The sequence below is a fragment of the Engraulis encrasicolus genome, chromosome 6 (genome assembly GCF_034702125.1).
Source record: "Engraulis encrasicolus isolate BLACKSEA-1 chromosome 6, IST_EnEncr_1.0, whole genome shotgun sequence".
NCBI lineage: Eukaryota > Metazoa > Chordata > Actinopteri > Clupeiformes > Engraulidae > Engraulis > Engraulis encrasicolus.
This window is the reverse complement of record NC_085862.1, coordinates 41,126,593-41,142,730: the sequence shown is the minus strand read 5'-3', so window position 1 is coordinate 41,142,730 and position 16,138 is coordinate 41,126,593. Positions and strand designations below refer to the sequence as shown.

Sequence of the window (16,138 nt, the reverse complement as noted above, 5' to 3'; positions counted from 1 at the left end):
TTACACAGACGCCTTGCCCAAACTCAGCCCCATCTGCTACAGTGTGGCAACGAAGAAACACGAAACATCCCAACAGCAGGTGGCACTGTGGAGCCCTGACCAAGGCAAAGCCAGAGGGAAGGAAGGAGGAACAAGGAAGAGGAGATGAAAAAAGAGGAAGACTACAAGGGGTCAGAGAAAACAGAAGACTAGTTGAATAGCAGATGGCACGCACAAAAAGAAAGGAAGCTGTATTTTTTTTATTTTTTTTAAAGACGGAACAGTTGTGTTGTTGACTTGCACCATTCTAAGCAACACAAAGCAGATGTGGTGTTCGGTACCTCCCTTCGAAGCAGTTTAGATTAGACAGACGACAAAAAACGCAAGGGTAAATAGGAAAATAGGAAAGGGTCATACAGTGGAAATAAAAGAGACATTGATACAGTAAAAATAGAAGAGGGAACAGTTATTGTATGGTCTTGCATCATCTGAGCCCCATAAAACAACATGCTTTGTTTGTGAAGATTCTTTACTGTAGGAACTTTGACCCGGGTCCCTGATGTAACAGTATGGCGCCCTAGCCGTCTGAGCCACAGCACCCTCTCCAACTAAACTTTTGACCACGACGCAATTGTGATATTCTCTCCCACACCCGTGGCAGTTTAGAGACTCACGTCGGTCTCCAGCAGGTTGTACATGCTGGTCTCGGCCACCTCCTTGGACTCGTGGAACTTCTCCAGGGCCTGCCGCACCTCATCGTCGGAGATCTTGCCCGTGCGCTTCTTCTTGTAATCGTAGTCCAGACGACGGCCCTCCAGCTTCTTCAGGTGGTGCTGATGGCAAAGGAAAAAAGGCTTTTAGTTTGACTGCTGACAAAGGTCGAGCTCCTTAACCAAGGCCATATCTGGCCTAAAGCACAGCCTTTAGCAAAGCAAAGTCTTTAAACATTACTGTTCGCTCTGTGTGTGTGTGTGTGTGTGTATTTATTCTACGTCTTGTATCAGTATGTAAGTTTTTCTACTGCACGTGTGTGTGTGTGTGTGTGTGTGTGTGTGTGTGTGTGTGTGTGTGTGTGTGTGTGTGTGTGTGTGTGTGTGTGTGTGTGTGTGTGTGTACATTGGAGACTGGTGAAACCCAAGTTCAAACTTCTGTGCTAACCCCTATTTCTGACAATAAAGTACACTTGACTTGACTTGCAAAGGGGATCTATGGACAAAGTCAAGCACCTTTACTAAGTCCATTCCACACCTAAATCACAGTGCTTGCATTTATGGAAGCTTGTGTCATTAATCTGACTGCAGGCAAGGCCAGTGATACCATCCCTGACCTAAAGGACTTAGGAAACGCTCTTTGCATGCTTATGGAAACTGAACTATTTAGAGTGGGCGCATCATTTGAAGAGATAAAAACAGAACTACCGCAACACGTCTCTGCCATCTTACTGAAACTGAACTATTCAGAGTGGGTGAATCAATTGAAGAGATAAAAAACAGAACTACCCCAACGCCTCTCTGCCATCTTAAACAAATGAGGTACTGTATGATGAGTAGCACCAGCCCCATCACCACCAATAACAATACAGTGTGATGCTACTGAACAGTACTGCAGCAACAAGATGTTGTAATGCTTAGTTAGTAATGCAATGTTTAGTTAGGGGAAAAAAAATACAATGTTTGTCTACAACACAATGCCAAAATATATCTAGATATGATTACATGCTACACAAATATATGGCAATTTCAGTTCTGGCTACTACTCAAAGGAAAATTATGAAGTGAAACAAACAAGTATGTTATCCTTCTCATTTGCTTGAGGCCAACAGCGGTATGCCCTTATAATGTCAAAACAATTTCCCACTGCTGCCAGGTTAGGAGCTAAAACGCTGCTGACACCTGCCTGGAAAGCACAGGTCAGGGGCCTTGAACGCGGCAAAAGATTCAACCTGAAGCGTTCGACCAGGAATCTCGACCAACCGAAGCTCGTGTTTAGAAAAATGTGAACATTCCATTGGCTGCCGCCTGCTGCTGCTGAGCTCATTACATATTTTTAGATGAAGTTCAACTTTTAACGCCCTTGACTCTAGAAACGCTTTTGCGGCTTTTAATGCTTCTGCCGCCTGCTCTCCCATACAAAGTCAATAATTTCCGCATCTTTCCACGCGTTCAACGCCGGCGGTGTGATCGCGACATAAGAGTGTCTGTCTGTCTATAGACCCCCTCTTCCTTTACTTCTAAAGGCAAATGCTTCATTTGTCCTCACCGATGGCAGATTGCCTAAAATCTCATCACATGACTAACTGTAAATGCACAGTGGCCATGTAGTCGTGGTAACTAGAGTGATTCACGATGGTTGAAAGGGACAGTCTCCACAATAGTGTACGCTTCCAATATCATGTGATATGAGCAGAATGAACGAGGGACGGATAAGGTCCAATCAGGACATGACCTGGAATTAATCTAAATTGTCACACTTTAGAGATTGAAAATGCCAGGGTGGCACGCACAACAGGAGAAAATGTAACAGTAATATTTTTGTGTCCTTCAAAAATGCAATGTCCACATTTTCTAACTTAAGTGGCAACAATATTGCAACATTTCCAGTTGTTCGTGCCCATGATACCGTCATGATTGGGAAAATGAATGTGGACTTAACCATTCCCGATCTTAGAAGGGACAAAGGGAACAACAGAACTATGAAAATCTAAAACCCAATTTCTTTTAGTACTCCACGGGATGGGGTTAAGTCACACACTAGAATGAGCTGGAATGCATTCTTTCCCTACAAAAGTATTTGGAAATCTCAAAGTTCACCTTCAGCTTTATCAGTAAACAGCCTGAAACAAGTCATGTTAGGAGCTTGTGACCGCAGGGAATGCTATGCTGGAGATAAGTGCAGCTGTGCTCGGCTTATCACACTACAGAGCATGATATGTCACGGTTGATATAAATGCATGAGCATGTGCATGTTCATTGTTCATCCATCTACTGTATGTGTACGTGTGTGGGTGTAGGTGCATACGTGCAAGAGTGAGATTGAGAGTGGATTAAGAGAGTACCTGTATTTCCCTGATGTCTTTGTCATACAGGTTCTGCAGTGGGTCAATAAAATTCTGTTTGACATCGATGTCGAGTGAGTCTTTGACCTCAGCAAGCCTCTTCATGGTCTCTCCTGCGTCCATCAGAGCACCGCCTAGAAAACACACACACACGCACGCGCGAGCACACACACAATGTCAACACAAACACACCTTAATCAAGCCGAACTATAAAGCTGTACGTATATACAGTGCTCAAATAAGGCTGTAACGATATTGCATCGAACCGAGGTATCGCGGTACGCAGACCCACGAACCCCTATCGCGAAACTGCCTCGCAGAATCGCGATGCGCCCTTTAAAAGTTGTTACCAAAGTTCTTCCCTAACAAAATCTCTGTTGTTACCCCTCAGTCTAGAAAACAGCAGCATAAAGGCAAATGTTTGCATATGCGCTTAAAAAAGACAAGTAGAAAAGGGGCGCACATGTGCGAGTAACACTTCCATTCATCCCTCTCTTATAAAATGTTCCGTCCAACCAGCACGTGCATTTGTTATTATTATTGCCTGAGGAACCTCCGCGAGACGAAACACTTGGAAACGTCGGAAGGTAAAGCACAGAAATGAACAACAGACCCAAGAAGGCTTTATAAAACGTGTGAAGGTGTTAAGATTCATGCATGCGCCGATGCTGTTGAGTGGAGATAGACGTTGAGCAGAGAGAGAGAAAGAGAGCGAGAGAGCGAGATGCTCCGCCTGCCCAAATTCATAAACCACGCGACGCTCTATCAGGGAAGTATCTGAAGTCGGGCGAACGTTGAGGTCGATGTGGATATTAATAGGCAGCGTTATTCTTCCCCGCATTGACCGCCTGCCTAGCGAAAACATGCTCCATTTCAGCCTGCATCCATTCCCGCTCTTGACAAAATGTCAAATCACAAAACCAAACAAAGGACAACGTGCCTGTTGCATAGTGAGGACATAGGCTAACTGAGTTTCGAGTTTTGTTTGTATAAGCGTGCGCGCGCTGCTGCACGATCAAAAAAGTTTAAAAAATATTAAACATCAAAATTAAGTGTTGCATTTTTGTAAGTAACTTTACACAACATGTTTCCTGACGAAATATGACCAGTGTTGTTTCAGTTAATGTTTGGATATTAATTGGATAATGTTTGATAATGTGAGACAGTTGTTAGACTAATAGGCTACCTACTGGAACCCTGACCCTTCTCTCTCCGTCTCTGTCTCCCTCACACACGGTCAGCATCTCAGCATCATATGATCTAAGCCTATTAATAAGAAGCCTACTTTTCCTTGGTGAACTAATATCCCTTATTGTGCTTTGATGTCAACACCTGGGGAACAGGTTGCAGTGGTATATCTGCAGCATCATTTAGGTACACCTACAAAATTAATGTAGGCAGGTAGGCCTAAATGCAAAAAGAAATCATATATATAGCCTATATAGGCCTATAATTTATTTTCTTCTTTTTTTCCTTTAAAAATAAAATAAAATCGTGGGGCATATCGAACCGTGGGTCATATATCGTGATACAAACCGAATCGTGGGTTGGGTGTATCATTACAGCCTTAGTGCTCAAATAATAACAGCATTTTAAATGTGATCATCATTGATGTCACAGAATGACCAGGACCAGACAGACACCAAGCATTAAAAACCCACACATGATTATTAAACCCATGTTTGGTCCACAACAAACTTTTTTGGTCGGTCCCATGTCAAACCCTGCCTTGCAACAGTTAAAGGGAAATGCTATGTAATCAGACTGGCCTGAATTGCCCCTCAAAGTTTGTTTTGGCATTTTTTGCGTGCTTATGCACACACTTGTATACATCAGGAAGAATTCAGAGTTGTTGATAACCGCTCCACATAAAAACAAACCCACACGCAAGAGAGAGAGAGAGAGAGAGAGAGAGAGAGAGAGAGAGAGAGAGAGAGAGAGAGAGAGAGAGAGAGAGAGACAGAGAAACAGAGAGAGAGAGAGAGAGAGAGAGAGAGAAACAGAGAGAGAGAGAGAGAGAGAGAGAGAGAGAGAGAGAGAGAGAGAGAGAGAGAGAGAGAGAGAGAGAGAGAGAGAGAGAGAACACGCAACACAAGCTGTTTTTGCTGAAACACACCAAAGTTGGTGTCCTCTCCCAGGTCACGGCCATACTTGGCCATGCACTCCCCCAGAAGGCCCTCAGCCTGGGGGTAGCCCGGACTCTTCACCTGCCCACGGATCTTTGACATGGTGTTCAGCATGGACAGCTTGGCTCGGGAAGCTGTGGAGGAGAGTGCAAACACACACACACACACACACAAACAGATTAAGGACAGTGTTTTGAGTGCTTGCAATCAAAAAAGGACCGTGTCCAATGTACAGGTAATCAAAGAATCTCATCTAGAGTAAACTACATTAAATCATGTGCCAATTAACCCTTTCAGGCAGATCCTTCACTATAAGCTTGTTGTTATGAAAATGATATTGACGAAGTCTTAATCTGTTACTTAAGACTCTCAGCAAGGTCATAGCAATGTTGTTACTCTTTGTTTGCTGTAAAAACATCATTGTGAGACCGCTGGCAATCCCATTTGTACCAAAGGGCTATTGCACAGATTAGACTGCTTATAGAGTGAATTATATTTCCATCCAGTCTATAAAAAGATAAAACTTGCACTCCAACTCAACCCTCTGTAATTGAAGATGATGAGCGTGTAGGTACCAGGGCCTACCAGGAGATTTGGGATGGGATGTGAGGTTGGGTGGAGGAAGGTCTTACCTGGGTTGGGCTGCAGGTACTCTGAGGTTTTGGAGATGACCTCCACTACGGCTTTGCTGGTGACATCTACTTTCTACAAAACACATTGGGGAGATGGGGAGAGGGGAGAGGATACTTGGCATCACTACAGGACAAGAACCAGCAACACCAACTCACAAGGCACAAGGGCACAGCGCATAAAAGCCTTACTATGATGGGAGAGAAGGTTAAAAGAATATGCTTGTTTGCCTCCGTTTTGCCTAAGAGGGTGTTGAAATGGATGTTGGCTGTTAGCGTCTAGATTTATTGAGTGTGATTTATAGTTATGAAGAAATCTCGAGTTTGAGAATGCAATCAGTTCATGTGCAAAAATGGGTGGATTTGCACAAGACATTCAAACGTAAATCACAAGAACATGCTACAATACAAATGAGCAAACATCATTTCTATATGTCAGTCCTTCGAAATGCTGGATGCTTTAAAAATACACATATTACATAATCTCCACAAAATGCCCCCCCTTTACTTTCTCCTCCCTAAGGAAAAAGAAGGGGGGGGCAGGGTATCCATCTCAGTGCCAAGGAAACCAGAGAGTAAACTAGAGGGAGGGAGCCAGGGAGGGGGTGAGTGAGGAGGGTAAAATGAGAAAAACAGCCTGTCACTTCTCCTCTCCTCCAGCCTCGCCTCGAACTACACAACGAGCACATCTGCAGCGCGCGAGCCAGATGGAGTTTGAACTTTTCCAGGACGTGGACCTACAGTACGTTCTCGACATGGCTGATGGAAGGCAACAGCAGGGCTGACGGCTATTTAGCTATTTAGTCAGCGTTTCCCCCAATTTTCCTACAGGGGCATTCCTCACCCCCCACCTCCCACCCTTTCTGATTTGGTCAGCATATGTTGTGGCAAAGAAAATGGGTCATATGAAGGCAGTGTTTTTTGTGTATGTTTAAGACATCTTGTTGGTTGAATCCATTATTCTTCAAAAACGCCAAACAGAAAATGTAATGCATTTGGAGGAATGTAAACCTTTAAGATTGCTAAGGCTTTAAACTCAGCTTGAGTGGAATTTTATGGTCGATCTGACCTACTGTAATGAGGGTTTTAATGGTGTTGCTTGGATTTCAGAGCAGAGCATGAGCAAGCAAGAGAAGCCAGTAAAAGACATAGAGGGAGACAGAGAAAAAGACAGTGAGAGGGAGAGGAGAGTGGCGGAATAGAGCGAGAGAGAGAGAGAGGGACAGAAAGAGAAAGACGTACAGTGATAGGTGGGGAGAGAGAGAGAGAGAGAGAGAGAGAGAGAGAGAGAGAGAGAGAGAGAGAGAGAGAGACAGAAAGAGAAAGACATACAGTGATGGGTGGAGAGAGAGAGAGAGAGAGAGAGAGAGAGAGAGAGAGAGAGAGAGAGAGAGAGAGAGAGAGAGAGAGAGAATGCAAAAGAGAAAGGGAGAGAAAGGGAGGCAGTGGCTGAGAAACACTCCTGCAGGCAGAGAGAGAGGCAAGGGAACACGTTGTACACACCACCCCGCTGTCAGCAGAGCAGACAGGCAAGACCAGGTGTTAGGTGTGAAGACCACACTCCACCATGACAGCTATTCTCTAACCTCTCTCACACACCCAAAAGCCCACACGTACTGTGAGGTTGCAGTGCACACAGTCCAGAGCATGTTGAGTGCCACGTGTGAAGACTAGCAGAGTGCTTGTCACAGGACTCAAAAGCAGAGCGCCCTGAAGACTGTTTGCTCTTGTGGCTAAACACTAAGCCTAGTGTCAACTTAACAACTTTGTCAAGAGCGATGTACAGATAGTGGGTGGGGTTGTGTGGTTGATAAACCCAGTTTCATTCTGACTGCATGACTTTAGGCCAACACTGGATGGGCCAAGTCAAAGACGTATCTGCTGTAACAATTAGCTTCCACTATAATTGTCATGTCAACTTTAGGAGGTAGAACTGAGGCAAGTGAATGCTGTAAATGTGTCGGGCCTGTTCCCGTGTTTCAAGACTTGACGTGACAATAATCAATGGAACCGGCTACACCAGACACAGCACCACAGCGAACATTAAAATAAAATAAAAGTTGCCCAGTTTTCTCAATGTATTTTTGATTCAACTATGTAACGCAGCAGTGTAGCCCCAACCAGACAGCCTGTCGGCTCAGAGTGTACTGTGCAATGCTGTGGAGTTCCACTAACAAACACGCTAACGCGAGATGCCATGAGAAGTTCTCGTACCCGAGCAAAGTGCCAATTAGCACGACAGCAGCGAGAAGGCGATCAATGGGAATTTCATTAGCCCTTGTTAGCACGCGTGTGCTACTAGGTCCGACTGTTGTCTGCTCTGTGCTGCCTCTGATGGGATTTTTTTTTGTCATTGACATATTTGGCTTCGCCAAACTGGGCTCAACTGCATTTCCCATCAGACCTTAATTACCAAACCGGGCCATGTCACCTGGCCTGTTGTTCCCTGTTCTGGATGGGGTGTCATCCATCATGCCAAGTCTGTTTCTAAATAATTCAACTGAATGAAAAGGCAATGTTGCTGTATTTGTCTCAGTGTTTATTTGGCCCTTGGCCTTCTGACATATTTTAACTCTGTATAGCAGGGGTGCTCAGACTGTTTTAACATGTGAGCTACTTATTGATATGGGTGTGTGAAAAAGATCTACCGGGGGTTCGGGGGTTTGTCCCCAGAGAAAATGTGAAAATACAGCTGTTAGAAATGCAATTTTAACACAATATGAGAATGTATTTGTATGAATACACATCAATAATGAAAGGTGAATCAGCGGTGAATAACAACCTCATAAAGATCTTATCTAGGCCTACTGTAAATTACGACTGTTTTTGATCACAAAGGGAGACCATACTGTAGTATCAAGTTTATGATCAATTTAATTTTCATAAATGAACATAATATTAATGAAGACTGGAGGACTTTTTTAATGCCGCTGTGAGAAGTAGACAGAACAGCGGTTTGCAGACGTTTGACGTTTTCACTTGGATATTATCTTCGTGGACGCTACAGACATCCCAAGTTTCAAAAAATAAACAAGGAGACATCTACTGAATGAACCGAAAAGTGAAAACTCAGGTTAAACAGGCACACAACATTCACTCTCCCCTTGCATGCGTGCCTATGAAATCTAATCGAAATAGCCAACTCCACGCTCAATGCGGGAGTTGCATCTTGCCTGCACTTCTCAGAGCATTGTAAAAAAAGCAGAGGATTGCCGGTGTTCGGGCTGTTTTCTTCTCTGGCTGTTTCTTTTAAGCGGTGACGCTGCCTGTACTAACTGAACATATAGCGCACAGTATCTGCAAACATCTCGTGCCATCCTATTTTTTTGTGCTCCGATGTTATGACTTATGAAGAGTTTGTTGAGTGTGGCGCTTGACAGTTATCCTCCTTATCTGAAAACGTTGTTGTGTTTATGGTATTTACAGTGTAGACGCCTGGAGTTAGCAGTGATGTTCCAAATGACTCTCCCGTGTCGAAGTGTGTGTCAGGTAAATGAACCAGCGCAAGGGAAAGCATGTATCGAAGCTTGATTCGTTTGCAGTTGATCACGTGATTTGTGACGTTTGAAGCTTCATTCAGCGCCCATTCACATGATGCTTCAACAGTCACGTGACGAGTCTACTGAATTGAAAGAGTTGTGCAGCATTGAAGTTGATCAAAGTGCTGCGAGCCTGCGTGCGATTGCAGGTTTGTAGTCGGAAGAATTCACCGAATTCAGTGCAGCTAGCGTAATAAAATGAACAATGAGAAAGGGTGCCCTATGGCAACTGTAACTTGGCTTTTAAAATGGAACATTTAAAAAGTAAATGTCATTACAAAATGCATTTGGCTGCGCCTACACGTCAAGAGCAGCTTGTTTCCCTCATGAGAGAGTCTGTCGCAGTAGTGTAGTGGATAGAGTGATGCGCCCATTTCCTAATGATCGCAAGTTCTAACCCTGTTCCAGCTCACTCAGTTGGGCTACGTACGTGGTCAGAATATCAGGGCAGAATATCATTTTTTTTAAAAGTTAATGAGCCGTTTTGGGATAAAATATTACTCCGGCTAACTGCGATGCAATTTTGTGGCAAATGACGAGGAGATTTTTAGGACTATGTCTAAGGGTCGACCGATATATCGGCCGGCCGATATATCGGGCCGATATTAGCGTTGTTCAGGTGTATCGGCATCGGCCGATACACATGGCCGATACGGCCGATACGCACCCAGCGTCATTTACAAGAGTCTTTCATGCAGATTATGCACAATTTTGTTTATTTTTTTATTATTATTTTTTTTTTACACAACTAAAGACTATTAAGAGTCTGTCATGCACATTTTTGTTTATTTATTGTTATTACTATTATTTTACATTTTTTTGTTACTTGTTCTTAACGTCAGTTCAGTCACTTGAAATATTTATTATTTTATGTTATTCAGGTTTTATAAAAGCACCAAGACACTTTATTTTTGTATTACTTGGTTGTTCATTGTTCATTGTTTTTTACTTAAAGTTCTACCTCAATTTGATTATGTTAAATAAATGGCTATTTATTTTTAACTTGAGACCTGGAATATTTGTCATTTTTTAAACTTTTTTTTTAACCCATATCGGTATCGGAAATCGGGTATCGGAAATCGGGTATCGGCCATGGGCCATGGGGAAAAAATCGGTATCGCATCGGCCATCAAAAAACCCGTATCGGTCGACCCCTAACTATGTCCATTATGATCCATCACATTTCAGTGACTTTCAGTGACGCAAAGTAAACGTGAAGGCATTTTTTCAGTCATTTGCCTCATGCACAAGAATCCATGTAGGCCTTTTCATTTGGCGTTTTGGTTCAAACTGCAAGTTTTTTGCCAGCAAGTCTCCTCATAGAGTATTTGAAGCACTGAATGAATCATCCATTACTCGAAGCAATCGCCACTAAAGCTTTGTGCTTCAACAAAGCTTAATTTTCCCATCACTGGGAGTTAGCCTGTCAGATTCTGGGTATCAGGGAACTTTTTAGGGGCCAAGCAGCGAAGCTGGCGAAGGCCCCTATAGAGTTAGTAGGTTTTCTTCATTATTATTCTCTAGTCACCATTCCTATCCCTCTGCAAGTCTATGGCAGCCCATAGAACCGTAGGCAGGAAAATGCTGTAAATTGGCACACACATTCGGGGCAGTCTCAGCATTACCCACAGCAATTTATAGGACCCCAGCCCCAACGCTCTAGCGCCACCAGCAGGTCAAAGTTGCAGGTACATTTCTGCTTGTAACTTTTGAACCGCTGGGCCAATTTTCATAAACTTGGTATCGCTGGAATCCGTGAGTCAAGACGAATCCAACGCACCATATGACGTCATTTTCCGCCAGGATAGTTTTCCCGCCATTTAGAATTTTGTAAAATTCAATAAAAATGTTAATTTTCCCGCAGCTTTTGACCAATTCGCCCAAAACTCTGTATATAGTATCTCTGGACTGAGCTACACATGGGGTCTCAAGGAATATTGGATATCTTTTATCGCTCAGCCGTGACAGCCAATCAAAATTGTCGTAAAAGTGGTGAAACAGGAAGTGACGCCATATCTCAGCAACCATTTGTTGAATTAGGCTGGGATTTTGTACACACATAGTAGTCCATCCCATGACCTACCACTAAAAAAAATCAAATCCCCAGCTCAAACTCTGTAGCGCCAGCAGCAGGTCAAAGTTTTATCTACATTTTTGCCTGTAGCTTTTGAACCATACTCCCAATTTTCAAAATATTGGTACACAGGTCATCTTCACACTATGTTGCACCCTGGTATATATTTTCGTAACGATTTAAAAAACTATCAGCTCACAGCAGCCATTCAAAATTGTGTAAAGAATGGAGGGATTTTTTCTCATCTCTCTGTCCCCTCTGCCCCCCTTGCGCACGTTCACTGACACCATTCTCGGCAGGGGGTCTCTGGACACACAAACCCCACTGCCCCAGCCCCTGCACCCCCCCCCACACACACACACACAGACAGGGGGAGAGGGAGAGGGAGAGGGAGGGGGGACAGGGAGAGGGACAGACAGGGAGAGAGGGAGGAAGGGAGGGAGAGAGGGAGAGAGAGAGAGAGAGAGAGAGACCATTGTTGTTCACAGGCCCTGCCGTGGCCAACTGGTAGGGCACTCGTCTATCATGCGGCTGACCCGGGTTTGATTCCCAGCCCAGGTCCTTTGCCAACCCTCCCCGTCTCTATCCCCATTTTTCCTGTCAACCGGTCACAGTCCTGTCAAATAAAGACAACCCCCCCACACAAAAAAAACAATCAAGGGCAGCACAATTGTATTTTCTTGCATTAGGAAGAAATTCAATATTATATGTGTAATAAAACAGATTACATACACGTTGTAAAAATTAAAGCAGTATTTACAGATTGAATGCAGTTATATGAAACTAGTTTTCCTGCCAATTTTGTCAGATTTTCACAAGACTTGGTACAGATGATCTCTGGACTACTGTGCAAAGACTCCTTAAAGGAATTTACATTTCGTACTGCTTGGCCATGACAGCCAATCAAACGTGTCTGAAAAGCTGCATAACAGGAAGTCAGCTTATATCTCGTCAGCTTATATCTCGGATTCAAACCAGAGGGGGTTCACTCACGGAACTAGCCACTAGTAGCCACAACTGTCTAACTCTAACCCAAAACCAAGTGAAAAATGAATTGGTGTCAATGGAGTTTTCTACTATTACAATGTTTGTCTCGTTGTATAATGCTTTGCCCTGAAATATTAATATTCAGTTCGAAGCTAGGAATAATAATGCCTCATTTAAGTATCGTCTCGTTTTTTTGGCCACTAGATTATTATATACTGGGTCACAGAGCTCAATTTTTTAGCCCAAACTGAGAAACATTAGCGGAATGCTAGCGAGCACAAGTCGAAATCTTCAGCCCTGCTGGAAAACCAAACACCTAAAAAAATTGTCAATACATACCTATATATAACACCACCCATAATTATTACCAAGAATATTTTGTTGATGACATTTGTGACTGGAAAGTGCAGTAGCAATTATTTTGCATTTAGCCTAACCCTATGGGCTCCCTTTTTCATTCCATACATTTTCGACTCTGTTTCCACTTGCCAGCGTTCGCCACCTAGTGGACACCCAGGAACTGCAAAGCTAACTGGCTACAATCGCAACCAATCAGACTGAAGATTCTCCTCTATTCTAATGTCTCTGTTCAAACTAAACTTGGTTCACATGATCACCTTCCCCTCCAAAGATTGCACACCAACATTGGTGAGATTTGGCCTAAAGGGGGCGCTGCAGTTAATTTTGTTGCAGTGGCAACTTGGGCAAGTTTACTGCTTGGCCCCGCATTGCTGCTTGCAGCTATATATATATATATTTTTTTTTAATTGTCCTACGATCTACCAATACTGCCTTCGCGATCGACTGGTCGACTGCGATCATCGTATTGAGCACCCCTGCTGTATAGTGAAGCCAAATGATTGAGGCAGTCAGCTTATTAAATAAAGAAAGCTTGAAATATGACCAGAGCATAGTAGATGGCACAACCTTGATCAAAAATTCTGATAATTTGATTTATGACACGTCTGGGTGTATAAAGTATATGATTACTCTACAGTCAAAGCAAGATGACTTTTTAAAATGTCATCATGCCAATGAACATGACTGCCTGACGGCGTTCTAAAATTACACAGCAGCACCGGCGGGGAGCAAGGTCAATCTAGAGTAGGAAGAGAGAGAGAGAGTAGATCACTAACAGGTGCAGTCTACACACATTAACTCTACTCATTTCCCTCGTAACCAGCAACAAACATCGCTTTGATTTGGGCACACAGTGATGAGGCTGTTACACTTTTTCCTTTTCACCGTTTCCTTTTAAGTGAGTTAGTCTTTATTGATATGGGCACCGTCACTGTACATGAAATAGACCATGGGACTCATTTTCTTGCTTCAGTTTCACGTTACGTCAGAGTCAGCATTATTTACAATTTCTCCACATGTATTGGAAATATGGGGGATTCCACAAGGATTTCTTTGAAGTCAATAAACAGAATCTCTTCTTACTAGGAGAGACAATTAATGGAGTTATGGTCAAATCTGAAATAACAAAACACTTTCAGTTCTCCTATGACCACCTTCAGTTTTCCTCAAGACCACAAGCCACCACGCTACTAGGAATAGCAAAAGGTCTGGTTTTCAACATACATATTCAAAACTGTTTTCGTGGTATGCTTGGCAGATTCAACTATGTGAATGCCTTCTGTTTTATGCAAACAAATACCCAAATGACAATGAGGACAAGGCAACATGTTTCATTCTTTTGAAGATAGTAAACAGCCTGAATGGGAGAGAAGACTCAGAGTTACACTTCTCTCACTTCCACAGGCTTAAGTTAAGTGAGCAGACACTGACGTGTTAAAATGGCACAGTCTGATGGCACCATGTCATGTGGAGCCAAACCCTTTGCTTAACATGCCACGGGTGATAAAAACTATACAGTGATAACACTAATCACCACATGACTCATAGGATAGAATAGATAGCTTAGCTTACTGTTCATATCCTGCTCTACAACACTACAACACAAGGGGTGGATTCCAATATGCTGACTCCTGTCCTCCCTTGCTCACTTGCCTGCTTGTGACCTCATGATGACATCGCTGACAACAGAAAATTAAATATCTTGCAAAAGCACCATTCTAATGTCATTTTCTCATTTGCGATTGGGATGGTGAATGAAGAACAGTCCCACAAAAGTTGTTGTGGCAAAACGCAAGGCCACAAGCACAAGTGGAGGACGGGAGTCCGCATATTGGAAGGCACCCAAGATCACAGCTACTCAGAAAAAACACTGAAGATATGGCCACTGGGCAGGCAAAGCAACAAACCCTTCAGGAAGACATCTTGTGTGATGCTGCACATATTTTGGGACAATTCATTCTTCAGAAATAGCTATGAAGCCAGTCTGTTCAAAGTTCAGTAAATAACTTGTACAGAGCACTGAGGCACAAACACACAGGCGTTCACTCCACCTACGCTCACTCACTGACACACATTCATAAACGCGGACACAAACAAAGGGGACGTTGGCTGCCTGTGGCAGGCTGGCCAGTGACTGTAAACTGCCATCCTCCACTCTCGCACGCTGAGGATATTACTCACCCGTTCCAGGTCTTTGAAATCTTCGTCCAGTTTGGTTCCCTCAGCGCCACCCACCTTCTCGCTCACCATCTGCACCGAGAGAGAGAGAGAGAGAGAGAGAGAGAGAGAGAGAGAGAGAGAGAGAGAGAGAGAGAGAGAGAGAGAGAGAGAGAGAGAGACACACACACACAGTGTTGTTACAAACAGATCTGCTATGACTTGGCACATACAGTCTCACACAGACAAACAAACAAGTTAACAAGCAAAAGACGCTGGTTATGCAACTGGAACTACAGTTGGGGAGCCTTGCTCGCCTCACTGCTACCATTTCATTTCTAAATTTTAACCTGGTATTCTTTGGGCTTTATAATGACAGGATGGAAAACGGTTATGGAATCAGACTTGTAGCCAAAAGGTTGCCGACCCGCCAGGTTAGTGGGGGGAGCAATTAACAAGTGCTGTACCCCATCCTCCTCCATGACTGAGGTACCTTGAGCATGGTATCGTCCCACCGCACTGCTACCTTGGGGCCCCATTGGGGGGTAGCCCCTTGCAATTTCGTTGTGTGCCGTGAAAACAGTGCTGTATGACAATGACAGTTGGAGTAAAAAAAAAAGGAGATAGACAGGAAATGATTGAGATGAAGGTGTATTAGGGTTGGGAAATAAATCGACCCGGGTCCTACAGTGCAGTCCCTTATCCGTTTGAGCCAGGGCCAAAGCCCTGATGCCGTTTATTTTTCAGATGATGCACCTCACAATTTGGCACAGCACGTCTTGGAGCAGCAACAAAGGCTGCACTAACCGGTGGCACTAGGCTTCAAACAAGAGGAGCTTATTACATCAAACACAGACAGGAACAGACACTGGAGCCCAGGGGGCCTCGGTCTGAACTGCAAAATTAAAGGCTGACTGTTAAGAAACACACAGGTCACCAGAAGTCAAGTCTATTGGTGGAGGGCTCAGTTCCAAATGAAACTCATTTCTCCGTTTCTGACACAACATGACTGGATGTAGTCATGACTGATGCACTGGATAAACCACCATGTTGATCTCCTACTTCCACATGAAAAACTGTACCAGATGGAGTACAGCTAGCTGACAAGGAGAATGGGTCCGAGTTGCCTTGAAATCATACATGCAATGGAGAACAGTTGAGGCATCTGGAGCACGCTTGTCTTGCATTTCACTGAGTGCTTGTCCCATCATAAAAACATTTTATCATTACTA

At 43.7% G+C, this 16,138-nt stretch overlaps 1 protein-coding gene across 4 annotated transcripts in view; it reads right to left on the bottom strand.

The window, feature by feature from the left end:
* Positions 1–16,138, bottom strand: part of sh3gl1b (SH3-domain GRB2-like 1b) — a 44,398-nt gene that overhangs the window by 10,851 nt on the left and 17,409 nt on the right. For all 4 annotated transcript variants that reach the window (XM_063201629.1, XM_063201628.1, XM_063201631.1 and 1 more), the window contains exons 2-6: positions 14,931–14,999; positions 5,793–5,865; positions 5,151–5,294; positions 3,035–3,168; positions 654–812 (exon numbers count right to left, since the gene is read on the bottom strand). In XM_063201629.1, coding sequence (XP_063057699.1) covers positions 654–812; positions 3,035–3,168; positions 5,151–5,294; positions 5,793–5,865; positions 14,931–14,999 — 579 coding nt within the window. The remainder of the gene's footprint in view (positions 1–653; positions 813–3,034; positions 3,169–5,150; positions 5,295–5,792; positions 5,866–14,930; positions 15,000–16,138) is intronic.